A 17,081-nucleotide genomic window follows, 5' to 3' on the forward strand; every position below is an offset into this window, starting at 1 on the left:
GGATGCATAACTAGATCACATCCCTGCACCAGCTGTGCCTTACTGACAGTTTAAATTCAGAGTAATCCATGCTTTTGGTGGAACTCCTTCTGTAGATTTCCACTGCAAACTCCACTATTGTGTAATGTAATGCAAAATTAATTGTTCCTGTGCCTCAGGACATATAGTTAAGTACAAAAGGCAGAAAAATGAAAATGTGTTTGTCAACAATATAAATCTCCTGCTTATTTTGTATTTGATAATCCAGACAATTACTTTACGCTTCATATTTGCTGTTACTATGTTACTAGGAAAAGACTAAAACTAATTTTTTAATTTCTAAGATAGAAATAGGAGGGGATAATGAGGACACGTGAAGCTATTCTTTCCAGTTTTCTGATCATATGATTTCTCCTACACAGCTCAAATGAGAAAGACAAAAAATTTGAGTAAGTGTATTTTTAAAAGAAATTTTAAATGAACACATGAAATTCAGTCAGACAAATCAGATTAACTTCTTCCTTTTCTGTTGAATTCTTCTGCATAGCATCACTGCTAACATCATTGAAAACATTTATACAGAAATTTTGGATCGTTCAAATAATGATTTGTAGGATAATACAGGAAAAATATTTAAGTGTTTGAAAATTTTAAACTCTTCAAACATTTGTTTTTCAAGAAATAGAATGGAGAATGCTTTCCTGCTCTGTGAAAACAGCAACATTTTCATTTTGAAAAAGATGTGGGGATTTGAGAAAAATATAAAGCTCACTGCAGTCACTGTCAAGGGCTCATTTCTTACAAAATCCACACTGTGCCATACACTGGGGAAGGCACTTCTCTTGCTCAAAAGCCTGTGAGCTGGTCTTTGAGCCCAACCTGTGGGATTAACATGTTTCCATTTTTAAATTATGGCCAGAAACCCAGGAAGCACAAAACCCAACCCCAGCCAGCTGCTGCTTCCAGGCCACAGAACACAGGCAGGGAGCCAGCTGTGAGTCACAAAGTTGGGAAATTAGTAGCCCCCTCCTGGCCAATACATTTTCTGGGAATGCCAAAGATGAGCATCAGGAGTGGCCTGAAAGAGCTGCCCCAGCACCAAAAGCACCACAGGTCCTTTCCTCAGGGCTCCCTCTCTCAGTTCAGCTGCACACAACAAATATCTCACAGGATTTCAGCATGCATTTGGCTTTCAGTACATGGAAAGGGCACCTGAATCCCTTAATAGCTGAGGAAATTACTGTGCTTTACACCATTAACTTATGGTCTTCAAAGCCCAGAAGGTGACAATCCACAGCATTGGTTCAGAATCACAGAAAAAAGTAACCAAAGGAATAAAAGTCATGTTTTCAATGCTCACAGCCCCCAGCTGCTTCCAGAAAGAGAAGCAACTTAGAAATGATGAGAAAATCTTGCAGAATATGACATTTATAAAATCTACAGCAGCTGAATCCATTTCCCCCTTTAAACTGTTACACTGAAATGAAGAAAAACTTCTGCCACTGACTGAGTGCAGCTGATAATCGATGCTGTCACCTCCCTCTCTAGCCTAGAGAATGACACCAGGAAGACCTGGGCTTTGCTGCAGGATGCACTGCTGTGTTCTACTCCAGACCTGCTCCATTTCCAAGAGGAATAAAGCTATAACCTTTCTATTGTACAGAAAAAGGTTCTAAGAATCATCAAGCCCACAAAGAAACTTTCAGATGAAGGGACTGAAATAATAGTGTTTGCCTCAGGAAACAAATGAAAAATCATACCGAATACTTGGCAAAATTAAAGAAGAATTAGTCATCTCTAAGAATATCACAGTATCTAGAGTTCCTACGTTAAACAGTAACAAGGACTTCAAAACATTTCCCAGATTAGACTGTAGCTATTGCAGGTGAATTTAAAGAAGTCTGAGGTGTCCTAACACCTGCCACAATCTGAAACAGCATATAGGATTCCACTTGGATCTGACAGCAATTCTGCTGTTGCTATGGAAACATTCACATTCTTTTAAAACCTTAGGAGGTCTGTATCTCCTAAAGCTGCTCATGTGTATTTTGTTGGCCTTTACTTCTGCTCCATCATCTGAAAGAAAAAAATCTGAGATATTCCTAACACTTAACCCCCCCAACCAGCATCACATAAATTAAAACCTATGATGGAAGGTTATCCTTGAAATAATTCTCCTAGCTTGGCCTGCCTTTCCTGAAGCCATCCAGTTGGGCCGAAGACATCATGAGAAATATCCTGACAGACAGGATCTTACTGGAACAACTCCAAAGCCTGACATGCCATTGCCTGCCTCTCCTCAGTGTAAGTTTTAGAGCCCCTAATTGTACAGGTGTGTATTTCTGACTTTTATGCATTTCATCCTAAAGCATCACACACCATCATGGAACTGCAGCAGCTGTTTCTCATTTGGTTTTATCAATGCTACAACAAACAAACAGGAAAGACAGAACCAGGCCCAATAGGCAAAGTATTTTTTATGACTGTAATCTCATTTCAGGTCTTAAAGATTTGAGATCAGTTTCTTATTAAAAAAAAAAAGAATTCTGAAAACAAGAATTTGTTGCTACACCCTTAACTAAAGAAATAAGCCACAAAACCCTACAGCAAAAACCGAACAAAGACAATGGAGATACAGAGTCTTCTATTTTTTCAATAATAGTCTTGCAATTTGTCACTTTCCCACAGATTCCCCACCAGCTCCACAAGGGATTCCATCCCCTTGTTGAAACACATTCTGCCCACTACAAGGGCCCTTATTATTTCCCTCAAACTGTAAAGTGATTGGTAAACAGAATCTATTCCAGTCTGTTGCCACAAAGTTTATATTTATTATTTCTCATGAAGAGTAACTGATTTAGTCAAAGCTTATCATCTGACCTCACAATGACCAAATTCAGTGAAATGAGACATTTTACTTCCAAATAAATATAAGAATTGGCATATTGGAATAGATTTCTACCCGAAGGAAGCATGCAACACATGGGAAAAGCTGCACGATACTTTTCACTATTTCAGAAGTGAAAAAAGTTTCAAAAGAAAAAAGCTGCATCACCTCCAGATGAGTGCAAGAAAAGAGTATTCCAGATAGAATTCTTTAAAAGGTTAGACCAGAATAAGTCATTATTGCATGCCATTTGATACTGTCATTTTTAATTAAAGTCATTCTAAAAATAGGGAGGGAAAATTGCTTTAACGTTTCTAGGTAAGTCCAAATACCTTTTCATACTTTTTTTCTAGCAGGGTGAGAATCTTTAGGATTCTTTGCTGTTTAAAATAAAGGGGCAATATTTAACTCCTAATTTTTATCTAAAAAGTCATTATCACTTGGATTTTTTTTTCAAATTGAAACTAAGCAGTGAAATCACTAAATTAAGTAAACAAATTAAATATAGGTTATATCTGAGGTATTTACGACTAAGTAGTTTATTCAAACTAATAGTTTTTATTGTCAGAAAAATGAACTTATGAAGCATGATAAAAACTGGCTGTATGCAATGTTACTTCAGAGCAGGTTACAACAGACACTATCTTGAAACATTCTGATATTATGCAAACTGACCCACACCTTCCTCTGCCACTACTGCACCACTTCCTTTTGGGAACATACCCTGACCAGCAGGATCCTCAGACCCCACTACTCCCAGTGGTTCCAGCTGTTTGTGTGGGGTTCGCTTTCTACACTGAAAATAATTTAGAAACTTCGTCTCAAATTACTTGAGGAGCAAAACTTAAATTTCTTTTCATTTTTATATTATCCAGAGTAAGGAAGTAAACAGAGGGCTCAAGTGCAGCTGTCCTTTGCCAAGGAGCAGCCCAGCCCCTCCCCTGTTCCTGCACATGGCCACATCCTGGTTCTCCCACAGCAGAAGCAATGCAAGGATCACAAACTGAGCATCCCCTTGCTTTGTGCAAAGGCTCTGACCCTGAACTCAAACTCTGCTGTACCCCAGCATCCAGCAATGCTCCAATCCATTGGCTGTGTTCTGTGTGTAGAGGGGATGAATGAATGTAAAAAAAAGAAATCCAAACCAAAACAAGAAACCAACAACCCACAACCAACCGACCAGTGTGCACAGCAAAAGGGGGCTTCTGAGAACAGAGCTGCTGAGCTCAGAAGCCTGAAAGACAGAAATTACCAAATTTAGAGTTATACTTTCATACTCTGATGTCATGTTCCATCCCAGTCATCCCCCCTGCACTGACTGGGAGCTATGTGCTTTCCTTTCCTACACAGAGTGATTTTCCTCACTAGTGGGCTACAGCCTGTGTTCTAAACTTGGGCTACAGACTGTAACAAGTTCAGCTAAAAATTATGAATTTTAGGTTAGAGAGGGTACTACTTTTAGCACAAAATTCAACTTAAAAATTTTCAGTGAGGGAATAATCAGTAATTCATAACATGGTTAGCAACATGCATGGCACACACTGTAATTTTCTCTGAGTGCCCTACAGTGGGTTTTGCTGTCAGCTACAAGCACTTTATATGTAACCTTGGCCTTTAGGTTCACATTGCAAAATATGAATTTAGTAAAACACTTATTAAGCCATCCAACAAATATGGGGCTAATTTACTGTATGCTGCAACTTTATTATAAATCAGGGCACTGTAAATACTTAAACCAGATGATCACATACTTAAATAAATGAACATATAATAATCTATTCCATGGATTATAACCATGTCTTTGAAAGCCAGTAGTGTCATGAACAAAGAACCCTCCAACAATTTAACAGATATCCAGCCTTGAAGACACACAACCTAAAAAAGTATTCTGTACCACCTGGAAATTTATTTCATTAACAAGAAACAATGACAAAGTAGAAATCAGGGGTAAGAAGTGTGGGCTGGTTCAATGATATATGTGTGTGCATATATATTTTTACTCTAAAATAACTCCCTAAGTTAAACTAAACAAGCTCATTTGAATTAGATTTGTTCCAGCTCTTAGCACAAACCTTGTTTTTCATCTCATGCTGGAACAGTTATGGTGCTTTGAACACAGTGTTTTGCAATCAAGAAAGTGACTCTTCAGGAGCCTCTATCATTTCTTTGAGCAGAATTATCCATTACAAAAAATTCTAGGAACCTCTTTCACCAAACCCATATTTTTTCAGATAGGGAACACACAAGTAAATGAGTACAAGTCTCTTGTATTCTATAATTAAAGGTGAGGAGGTTTCACTTTTTTCCTGAAGAATTTCTATTTCATGTAATTTTATAAACACAGTATTTGGCTTTGTCTTTGCTGTTCCAAATTCACATTACCTGGTCCAGTCCCAGCTTGGTTAGGTAGATGGCACTTCTTTGACATGATTCATCTTCACAGACTGGTAATAAATGTTCACTTTGTCCATCCCCATCTGTCAAAGAGAAAAAAAAGCCTGTCAGCTTTGTATCTGCAAAATAGGAAACCTTGCTTATATGAAATAATCAGCTGTGAATAATTTACACCTTTTTTAAATGTGAAAAATTACATGATATAAACTAGACCTGCTCAAAATCCTTAACCTAATAATATATGTCTTTTGTTTGAAGATTGCCTTTGCTAATGTACTTTCATCTTGACCCATAATATTGGGAGAATGTGAATTTTTACTGACATACTGACATGAGACAAGTAAGTCCTTAGTAATTTAATCCCTGTGTTCAGTTGGGAAAAAATTACCTTTAATACCAATCCACCATTACAAGTCCACCATAAAAACGTATTTAATTTTCTGAACTAGTTTTAAACACTCGTACTCTCAGCAAGACTTTAGGAAGAGTCATGAGTTCACAAGTAATATCCTAATCTGTACTTCACACAAAACACAACACTGGGGAGTTGATTAACACAATGGCTAATAAATCCCAGGCTTACAGAATTAGGTAAATTTGAGTAAATTACAGGTTTTCAAAAATGTTCTTTAAAAGCCTTTAATCCATGTATTTCCAAAACCTTTAGTAGAATAATGACCTTTTAATATTTAAACAAGCAATGACTATTTGCATCTAGAGTTCTGACACACAGAGCATAGAGTGGGGAAAAAAGTAATAATTTACTGTCCATTATCTACTCCAGGAGAAATCTCTGTGTTGCCATGGTGACCTTGCAGCCCTGCCTTCCTCCCAGGCCAGCAGGGGCAGCTGCCTGGCAGGGCTGGGAGGGCACAGAGGGAGAGGAACACGAGTGCCAAGGGACAGCAGCAAGAACTACTGCACTGAGAGTCTGGGCTGCCACATCCCCAGCAGAGCCACAGCTGCCCTGCCAGGACATGGCACCCCCAGCTCAAGCACATTTCAGACAATCCACTTTTCCAGCCCATGGAATCAAAGCTCACAGTGTAACAAAAACAATTCACCTTTTCAACTTGCCCCTTAGCCTGGGCAGTTCTGAGGAGCTGGGTGTTTCATTTGAGATAACCACAGTGTTCATTGTGAACACTGCAATACAGAGAGGTCCTCATCTGGCACGTTAATTACTTGAATCATTTCCACCATTGGATTCTATATTACACCTATAAAATATTGCAGGTTACAGCCACAAACATCCTCTCAGTCTGGCTCCCTGACAGCTGCTTGGCTATCCCACAAAAAATGAAATTTGTACTGGTCTGATGTTTCAGAAATGCAGCTTATGACCATGCTACAAAACAGATTTCTGTATGAACCACAAAGGTGCTGAGAGCACCAAGGGGCCTCATGCACATCTACTGCTTGGCTTTGCAGAAATCCAAACCAGCTTATTTAGGCAACTGGATTTTGTAAAACTGCCTGATGAAATCTCCTGAGCTAATATCCAAAACCAGATCATTTGCCTGTCACTGAACCCCTTATTCATTTTCCAATCCAGAACTGGTCCCAGCCCAGAGGTCCTGTCATACTTTAGCAGCACCATAAGAAAGCTGCCTCAGCCTGCCCAGCCCATGCTTCAGTGAAGCTGCACCCCCTTTGGGGTGTGTGTACACCCATAGCTGTGCAGCTGCACTTCTGGGTCCCTCCCTTATTTCATCAGCAAGCTGGGAGATGGAAAGGAGGGTTATAAGGGGAGGAGGAGTGATGAAAATATCAGACTTCCCCAAATATCTCCAAGTGATAAAGCCAAACTTTTAGTGGCTTCCTACATCCCATCTGTCTCATGAATTGCTTTACCTCACCACCAAAGCCCTCCCAAATCCTCATGGCAGCTCTCATCTCCAGGATAGAGAATTCAGGATGTGAAGCAGCCTAGGTGATAGAAATCCAGTAAGTTCACATCCAAAGAGATGGGAAAGGGAATTCCCATTCTTGAACAGAGAAATCAACACAGCAACTATTGAATCTGTCTGAAATCAGCACCAGCTTCTGAAGCTGTCTGTTTTCCTTCTGCATCATTCAAGAAGAATTAAAACATGTTATCATCTTGAATCTTTGCTTGCATGAACAGATTAAAACGCTGTTGTACTGCAGAATTTTTCTAAACTTTAATGGAAGAATGTGTTCAATTTGCAAATTATAAACCATGGGAATATTGAAGGATTTGCTAAAATTTATTTAAGTTGCAGAGATATATGTTTTCTGAATATAAAATGCAAATTAAGTCCTAACATTTTAAATACATTTCCACAAAAGTTTCAGTCTGAAGTGATTTTAGAAGTTTTTCAATAACACACAAGGACAAAGAACCACCTTCCTCTGTTTGACAAAGGGACAAGAACAAGGATGTTCTCATTTTAAATTATGCTATGGAGCAGAGGAGAATATAAAATGTTTGATTCTACTTAAACTGCAAACATTCATCTTGTTATACCAATAACAGTTCAACAGTGTGGGTAGGAAATGCTCAGAGTAGGGCAGGACATTGATGAAAACAGCCTGGGAGCTTTGCGGAATAACCAATCCAAAGGACAGGAGGGACAGAACTGCCACACAATTACACACAAAGCCATCAGCTTCCACATGAAGGTGCTGTAGATAAATTACAAGCTCAAGATTTGATTAAAATATCCAGTATGATCAAAAGAATGAATAAATACAAATATGCATCAAACACCACGCCTTTGTCCCTGCAAAATGAAAATGCTATGATATCTATTCCATATTGGAAGGCCAGAGGTTCCTCAATTCCTTTGACCAGAAGATAAATGGCCATTTACATAATTTCTCCTACAGGACCATGTTTTTAGTTGCAATTTCTCTTCAGTTCTATGTAACAGATATTTAAGAATCCAGTAATTAAAAAATGAAGTTCAGGATAAAAGAAAAATCTGTTGAAAATTTACGGCACAGTTTTGAAAAAAAATAAAATTATTTAAAAAATAAATTTTGTCAAAAAACATCCTGAAAACATCATGAGAGGCCATTCTTAAGCTGACATAACTCAAATTATTGTTGTATCCACCTTACAAAAGTTTCCCAGATAGAGGTATCCATACTGTGCAGACTGGACTGGTTAGCCTGGATTTTGTTTGTTTGGTCTTTATTTTCCTCTTTTACACTCTGCTCAGCTGAATTTAAAGATCACAAAGATGAGATATAAAAACATTAATTCGGCACTTAGGGCAGACAGAACAAATGTTAAACTTAAAAGGTTTCAAGTAAAGCTCCAGCATTGAACATGTAGCTGGAAATAGGACAGCATTGAAGCAAGAATTTCTTCTGAGTCGTAGCAAAATATTTTATATTTTATTTAATATTTTAAATCCACATTTAGTCAAATAGTATATTACAGAAAAGTAGCAATCAAAAGAAGAAAAGCCCAACATTATTCATCTCTATCATAATATTACATCTTATTTCTTTTCCAGTTTTTATTTCTAAAGCACATCTTACAATGTAAAGATCCATCTTTTATAAGCAGAAATAAAATGTTTCCTGCATTTCTGAAGCTTTTTCAAAGACACTGTGAAACCACTGAATCGATACAGCAGCTTTTCCAGCTTTGAAAGAAAATATTTTCTTCTTCATCTTTACATGATTCCATCTTGGAAGCACCTGCTGGAATGCCAACTACTGACCTTGAAGACCACACAAAAAACCCCCTCAGCAGTTGCTAACATAAGAGCTTTAACTCACTAACAACAAATTCACCTTGGATCCAAGAAACACTTCCTATCTTCATGCGTGGTTTCAATCCCAATGTAAATAAACATCCTTCAGTTTTAAACTCTGTTCTTGAAGTTAGATTTCTCCACAAAGGAAGACAGAAATTCAAAGGAGTATCATTAACACAACTGATCAGTGCAATTAGGTATGCACAGGTGACAAAACATGCACTGGTGACAATGGCTGGATGATCCCATCACACCTACGCTGGTTTCCAGCATTTATGAAAAATGCCTTGCATAACATGTCTTTAATGATCTCCTTCAGCCTAGGTCTACCTAGGAAACCTGTTATGGAGACCCTCTGTAATCTTCACTCAACTCCTGGGGTCTGCTACTCTGTCCCTTTCATTTAAAAATGAAATCTCATTCCAAACTGGTGGAAAATTTATTTGTACTTTCAATATCATTTGCAGCAGTAGATGTACCCAAACACTCCAGACTCCAAATGTCCTGTGCTAGCGGCACTCAGCTTGGGGCACCTTTGACAGAGAAACAGAAACTCAACTGTTAATGAGCAAGTTCTCTGCACATGATTCTGGCTTGACTGTGATCCAGCATAACCCCATAGTTAATAAAGATCAGTCTTGTAGGCAGTGGAAAGGTCTAGAAAAAGAACAGTCCTACCTACTCATCACCTGCAAACCTCTCCTTATGTCTAAATATGTAAAGACAAAATTAGAAGTCTTATTCCACCTAGGAATCATGTGAGAATCATTACTTACAACTGCCTGTTTGCTGTATTTCTAACAAGAGCCAGGACACAGAGCCCTCTTTCCAACACCTTGCCCATGTTTGCCAAGTGCTGGCAGCCCAATCCAAACACCCCAAAGCCACTGCCTGTGCAGTCCCTGGGAGCACACCTTGCACAGACAGGCTGTGTGAGAGACATTGCTGAGCTTTAACATTGATTGTCAATGTTCACACAGATCAAGTATTTTCAATGTGTTCTAAAAGGAAATTTGAATGGGGGAGAGCAGAAAAAAACTTGTCAATCAGATTAAACACAAAAAAATGTTATTAGAATGTTATTTTAGATGCTCCAAAAGCAATACCAAGGTACTACAGTCTGAGAACACATTTTAAATTGAATTCACCAATAGTAAATGGTCAAAGGAGCTCCACACAAGAAACTTCTTCCCAAACCCAGAGGTACCAGAGAGGTGCTTATAAAACAAACACACTTGTAACTTACTTAGCATGAGTAAACCTAGGCAAAAAGACACTCAACCCCAATGTTCTAATTCCTTAACAAACATAGAAAAAGGTGTCACAAAAGTGCCCTTTTGCCACCAGGTTCAACGACTGTTAGATTCATGCTAGTGCAATGTACTTTCCAACATGGGCTCTGAAAAGAAAATGGCACTGGGGAAATGACAATTCTGTGATCACTCACTCCAAAACTGTTTCATAATACTGCAAGATAAAGTTGTAGCTAAGAAGAGCAAGACAGCTTTTGGTGGGTGTATGATCTAAACCTTTTTAATTTAAATGCTCTGTACTTTTGCTGCAGTGTAATCTTCTGCTCCTTTAAAAACAAAAATGGAATCAATTTTTTGGGGTTATTCTGAGATCATAAACTGATCATTGTTACTTCTTAAAGTTCTGTTAAATAGAAAAGAAGTTGTTTTCTAGCAAGTTGGGGGTTGGACTTGATGAACTGTAGAGGTCATTCTAACCCTAACTAGTTGGTGAAATGGAAATATGTTAACTATGCAGGCCAAGAAAGTCAGCTTTCATAATTCTGAACATAAAAACAAGAACCTTCATATACCACAAAGTTCTCATTCATACATCTCTTCCTCTTGTCTTTGCCCAGTTCTCAGTATCCTCTCTCATGAGTCTTCAATTTTCAGTTCTGAAGAACAATAAGAGGAAAAAGAAGAAAAAAGCCCTGCCAGGGTTGTAGTACAGCAATACCCTTCTGGGGCAGGCAAGAAGCCTACAATAAGTACAACTGAGTTTGATATTCAAATAAAATAAAGGTTTGTTTGAAAGCTGATTATCTTAAATTTATCTTCTCAAGTAATTAAGTCATTAGAATTCTTTTGTCACTCTGTGCCTTTAGGTGCTCAGTGAGATGGCCATGACAGAGGCAGTTATAATAAATTACTAAGATAATTACACATTTTTTAAACAATCAATGTCAGCTGCCTTGAGCAAAAGTGAATCATAACTTCAAAAAAAAGAGATGCAAAGAGCTTTTACAGATGATTCAAAGTTCTGTGGACATTAAAGAAATCCTCATAACCCTCTTCTTCACACTAAATCAATTCTGATTTTAAGTCCTTCCAAAGAAGGCATATTCACAGCTCCACTGCATAGAAGCACTTAAACACAGCGTGCCAGCAAACTGCACAGTGAGACTTCCAGGCTGCACCAGAGCCAACAGTGCAGCCTTCTGCCTCAAATGGAAATTCCAGCACTAGCTGTGATCCAAGGGGAAAAGAAACTGCAGCAAATACAATGTGAACTGCCCCCACACCACACAAAATCACTGCTAAAACTCCTGGGCTGTTTCTGCTGGAAGCTGCTTGTTTCACCTGTTTCCTGTTAAAACAAACTCCCAAGCCTGGCTGTACATTTGAGCTCTGCGATGTTCCACATGTTCAAAGCTCCCATGGCAACAAAGCTCCAGGTGCTGCCAAAGGAAGGAATGGATAACACAAAGCAAGGCAAGCCACTGGTGGAACTGCCTTGGGTCAGCTCAGCCTGGGCCCAGAGCTCCTCTTGTACCAACCATGAACAGGGCCAAAGAAAAATTCAATCCTGTGGAGTCAGTCAACAAGGAACAGATAACCAAGTGACACATGCAGCACTACACCAATTTTATTGTTGGAAAGAAAGAGAAGTTCTTCTTAAGTTTCAAACCCCTTTGACAAAAATTCATATGAAGCAACAGCAGTTCTTCCAGGGAGATAAAGACCTTGGCAAAATATGGGAACGTGATTTTCCCCCCCTCAGAAATTGACAGTTTGGGAACTACATTTAAAACATTGAGGTATTACTGAAGAGCATTGCTGGTTACAAATTCACAAAGAAGACAGACTGAGCTCCTAAAAACACTTCCACAACTCAAAACACAAGTGTCAATTATCTTGCTATGTCTCTATACACTGTGGTCTCAGAAGTGCATCTGGTGCTAAAATAATCCCTTCCATATCTAAAGTCTCTCAGAAGGCCTCATTTCCATTAACTTTCATACCTTTTTCACCCAAACTGGTCCCAGAAAACCCAGCTTTCCTCATATGCAGAGCATTTCACACACAGAAGTATTGTCACCCTGCATCTTAAGGTTCTAAGAGAATCCTTTCACTGACTACAGAAGCACTAAATATTTTCACAACATAATGCTCAAAGGAGAATGCTTTTCTTAAGGGGTTATTTACCAAAATGTACCATTAAAATTTCCCTTTGATACACTGCTACTGAGGATGCAACATTCTGAGGGAAAAAAGAAATTCAGATGTTAGAATGAAGTTGACAGACAAAAATTAAAAAGTACAAAATCAAAATGCAACTGCAGGAAGAAAAGCAGTGCATTTAAAGTATATTCAGCTGCAGGATAATTAAGGTCTACTTAAAAAAAAAATCTTTCAACAAAATGCATTGGCACAGAACAATGAAAGGTTGAAAAATCCCCAAAGGTTAGGCACTATGTCATCCTCTTTAAACATAATTAATTGGCAATAATGAGCTATCATTTCCTACAAGGAAAGTGCTAATTACTACCACATGTCATACAAGTAGTTAACATACATGAAATAGTTCAATTACTTGGTAGGGGGGAGAACAGAAAGGATTCTCTTAGGATTATTAGTTGGAACACTGGATTTTAAATTGAGTTCAGGTCTCTAAAAGACTTGGATGGAACTTTAACAAATCCAACCCATATTTGCTCAAAAAGCATAGCATAGCTCAAAAAGTGTGCAGAGCAGGGGTGAATGCAAACTTCTTAGAGAAGAGAAAGAGCAATAGCTAAGAAATCAAATGGTGACTAAAAAATAAAGGACTGGGTTGGCTAAAAGCTACCTAGAGAAAGGAGGAGTTGTGCTGTATTTACTTATGAGGACACCATGATCAAGTTTGGTTTCAAAAAGCCATTTTCACTCTCCTTTTAATACAGGCCAAAACAAAGTTCTTTGCCTTAACTAAGCAAAATCAATGACTGATTAATCAAACTTTCACAGTCTCAGATACCAAAGGATGATCTTAAATCTCTGCTATCCAACTGAACCAATCATAGTTAAATACCAATTACAACACCAGTTTCCTATAGAAATGAATTAATGGATTGTATAATCAGCACAATATCCTGTGCTAATCATTTCTGACTCACTACTTCAAACATGTCATTAATCTTTAAATTAATGAGAAAATAGCAGGTTATTGTGTCCAAAACATGGTTCACATTCATCTCATGCTAAAAAAACTGGTCATTTTCAGATTGTCCCACTGAAATCCTTCAATTTCTTTAAAAATATAACATTTTCCTAGTAATTTAAGTGCCATTTAATAAAACTCTATATACTTGCAAGTATTTATCAGGATTCTAGACAACATCTATGATTTCCTCTAAAGACAATACAAGCAGATCTTATAAAACCCCTCTGCCAGCTCACAGATAACAACAGTGCAGGATTAATCATTTTTGCTATAGCAACCACTGCACTGCAATTACCATAGTGACATGAGAAGAATAGGAAAAGTAATAATGAAGAGCTCTTACTTGTTTGGAGCAACGTGGCAACTAAATAAGTGCAGCATTCTCGAGCGTCCAACTCTGCTCACCTTAATCAATTGAAATGCCATTTGTAATAGATGTCAAAAAGCATTTCTGATTTATTTTTAAAAGGGCAATACAAATTTTTCAATTGTTCTCTGTCCTTTGATCAGATTGATGTACAAATCACTGCTATCATGTAACAGGGGAAGTACTACTTATTACAGAGGTTCCAACTTAGCCATGAAGTGTAAGGTCTACTCCATTACCATAAATGTATTGATATATACACACATCCTTCTATGTAATTTTCCATTAAAATATATACACACACACACATACATATAAATGCACTGGACTTTCAGATACAAACATACATTTGCATATTTTTAAATAATAATAATAAAAATCTTTATTTTTTCAGTACTTCAGGAGCACTTGGTACTAAGATTATACCAACATCTGTGACAGCTTCTCATGAGTCACCTAATTGCTGGTTTTTCCAACTCCACTTAGCCAAATAATTTATACTTGATAGCTGTTGTTCAACGTGATCAGTTTAAGAAAGGAAATCTTACCCCAAATTAGTTGCTTTTGGAAGCTCTCAGTCAGAATCTTAAACAAAGCTCCCCCCTTTTTTCAAATGACTGGTAAATACTCAGGGCTGGAAAGGGTACTTCAAATAAAATTTTTAGAAGCAATGAAAGAACGTTAGACAAAGTGACCTTTTGCAACAATGCTTGTTTTGTTAAGAGGCAGGTGTGATCAGTAAATCAGAACCTTGCACTGCAGGAGTGCAAGAAGGCAGAAGCACAAAGGTGGGTGTGAGAGGGAAGGCAGCAGCCCAAGTGGCAGAGCCCCAAGCTCACATCTGGCCTGACACCGCTGCAGAGCCCAACAGGCACAGAGTTAATTCATGACAAGTGGCAGAGGGAAAGCACAGAGACACAGAACCCTCTGAGACCTTTAGCAAATGGCAAAGCTGGCACATCAGCTGTGAGGTACAGAAAATGTCAAGGAGGGGAAGAAAAATAGAGGCAGGCAACCCAGAAGTAAGAATGTCAGAGGCTTGTGCTGTATTTTGAACATTTTTAGTGCCAGAGGCTGTGTCCCCCTGCCAAGAGCAGGATGCCTGTGGCACAGCAGAGTATGAGTGCACAGCACATTCTGCATCATGCACAGCTTGGCAAAACCTGCCAAAGGTAGAAGGCAGCACATACTAATAGATCTCACCTTCCATTTCATTGTGGTATTTTGATTTGTTGTGCAATCAGTGAGCCCCATTACAGATAGCCACGTTATTCCAAACTGCAAACCATCATACCTCAACTTCCTTTGACTTACAATCATTATTCTGTCAGTTTTGAAATGGAAAACTGAAAACAGGAGAGGTTCAAGTCTGACAATCCATTTCTAGTAATGCATTGTCTGTAACTCCAGCTCAGCCCAAGCAGCTGTATGCTCAAAGCCAGCATTCTGAAGTACCTAAATGTGAGCAGACATAGCACAGTGGGGAAATGCAGGTACTGTGCCAGAGCAGCACACTCATCATGGGAGATGCTGCCCCTTTGTTGTTGGGCTGGTGCAGAACAAATGGATCTGATGATAATTACCAGTGAGGGCATTAAATAAGGGTGCTGGAACTCCAGCCCAGCAGTCCCTGAGCCACTGCCCTTCCTCCCAAGCTCAGCTGTACCAAACCACTGCCCTGCCATAGCACTGCACACTCCATTTAGACACACAGTTAAAATTTTAACTTTAACATTGGAACAGTTCCACTTCTCTTTGTGAAGATATCCCAGGGTTTATTACAATTCCATTAATTACTATGAATTTCTAAGATTATGATTTATCATTTGGGCTCATTAGCCACCTAACATAGAGATAAAATTATCCTACATTAAGATAGCTCTTCACACTGCCATTGTTAAAAACTTATACAAAAATTTCTATTTAGTACCTATTAACACACATTATTCAGAACATCAGCTTGGAAAATGATTACAAAAGACCCAGCACACTTAATTTTTTAACTGCAAAAACTGTATTATTCTATTCTTTCCTTCATATATTACATAGGTAAGTATTCAAACTTGAAGATAAATAGTAAAATATTTTATTAAAACCTTGCCAAAGATTTTAGAAAACAGGGCAAACACTTCACAGAGGAGCCTGGGGCACAGTTCAGGCTCTACCTGAGTTCATTTCCTGGAGATCTGATCTAAGGACCATTGCCCATCCAGCAGAGGTGCCTTGCATTCACAGGTCAGCCTCCAAACCTTGTAAGAGGCAGCACAAGCCACTGAGTCACACTCTAAGAAGTTAAAAATTGTCATTTTCTTTAAAATAAGTTTTTGAAGGAAATGTTGTCAAACAATAGCCTTGTTTCAACATTTGAAGACAGGGTCAGTCTCATTGTAACAAGTGTGTTGTTACACACTTGTAAAAAAATACAGTAAATTATTTTTTTAAGATGTTATTTACAATCAATTATGTCAGCAGAGTCAGGCCTGCACCACTTTGCCTCTGGTTGGAAAATTGCTATTTTAGTGCATAGAAAAACAGTATTTTCTGCACTACAAAACCAACATGCCCCATTCTCTGTAACATGACAAAAACACTGATAAGCCACAATTGACTGGAAAGGTACATTCTAATGGAAAAATACAGGCTTTCACTAACCCTTGCAAAAAAAGATTTACATATAAATTACATTTTTCTCCTGTCCAAAAGCCTTCCAGAATTTCCAATTACAACCATTAAGATTTTACCATGTTCCAGCAGTTTTTATTCAAGTAATTTTATTTCATTTAGTCTTTATTAGTTTGTACAAGTGAAGAATTTAGAAACATTTAATCAGATAACATTTTCTGAACAAGATTAGAGAAAACAAAATTAAAATCATGACAAATAAAATAAGTGTCTGATAAAATTAAGTTTAGGGTAGTATCACACCTCAAAGCAACAGAAATTAGATACATGTGAGGCAGAATGTACTGGGATAACCAAATCTGAATTTGTAAATAGTTATTCCCAGACAATTCAAGGTTTACAAACAAATATAGCACATTCAAGAGAAAAAGCAGAGAAACATAAAAGCCCCATTTGGAGCTAAACACCTTGGTTTGTTCTCTGGTGTAAAGCAGCTAACCAAAACAAGAGAAAGCAACACTCAGGGCAGTGTAAAAGAAGCAAACTCACCAAAATCTGCAAACACAGACTGTCCAACGACTTTGGCACCACTGGGAACTTCCTTACTTTTTCCAACTTTCGAGAAGTTCCCATCCTAGGAAGCAGGACAAGGATGATGGAA

General features: G+C 38.1%; 1 protein-coding gene across 1 annotated transcript in view; it reads right to left on the bottom strand.

Annotated features, from left to right (window-relative positions):
- Positions 1-17,081, bottom strand: part of ITFG1 (integrin alpha FG-GAP repeat containing 1) — a 71,508-nt gene that overhangs the window by 30,297 nt on the left and 24,130 nt on the right. Inside the window, exons 8-9 of the mRNA XM_050978925.1 lie at positions 16,970-17,054; positions 5,249-5,343 (exon numbers count right to left, since the gene is read on the bottom strand). Of these exons, the coding sequence (XP_050834882.1) occupies positions 5,249-5,343; positions 16,970-17,054 (180 nt within the window). The remainder of the gene's footprint in view (positions 1-5,248; positions 5,344-16,969; positions 17,055-17,081) is intronic.

This window comes from Serinus canaria, chromosome 11 (assembly GCF_022539315.1).
Source record: "Serinus canaria isolate serCan28SL12 chromosome 11, serCan2020, whole genome shotgun sequence".
Classification (NCBI taxonomy): domain Eukaryota; kingdom Metazoa; phylum Chordata; class Aves; order Passeriformes; family Fringillidae; genus Serinus; species Serinus canaria.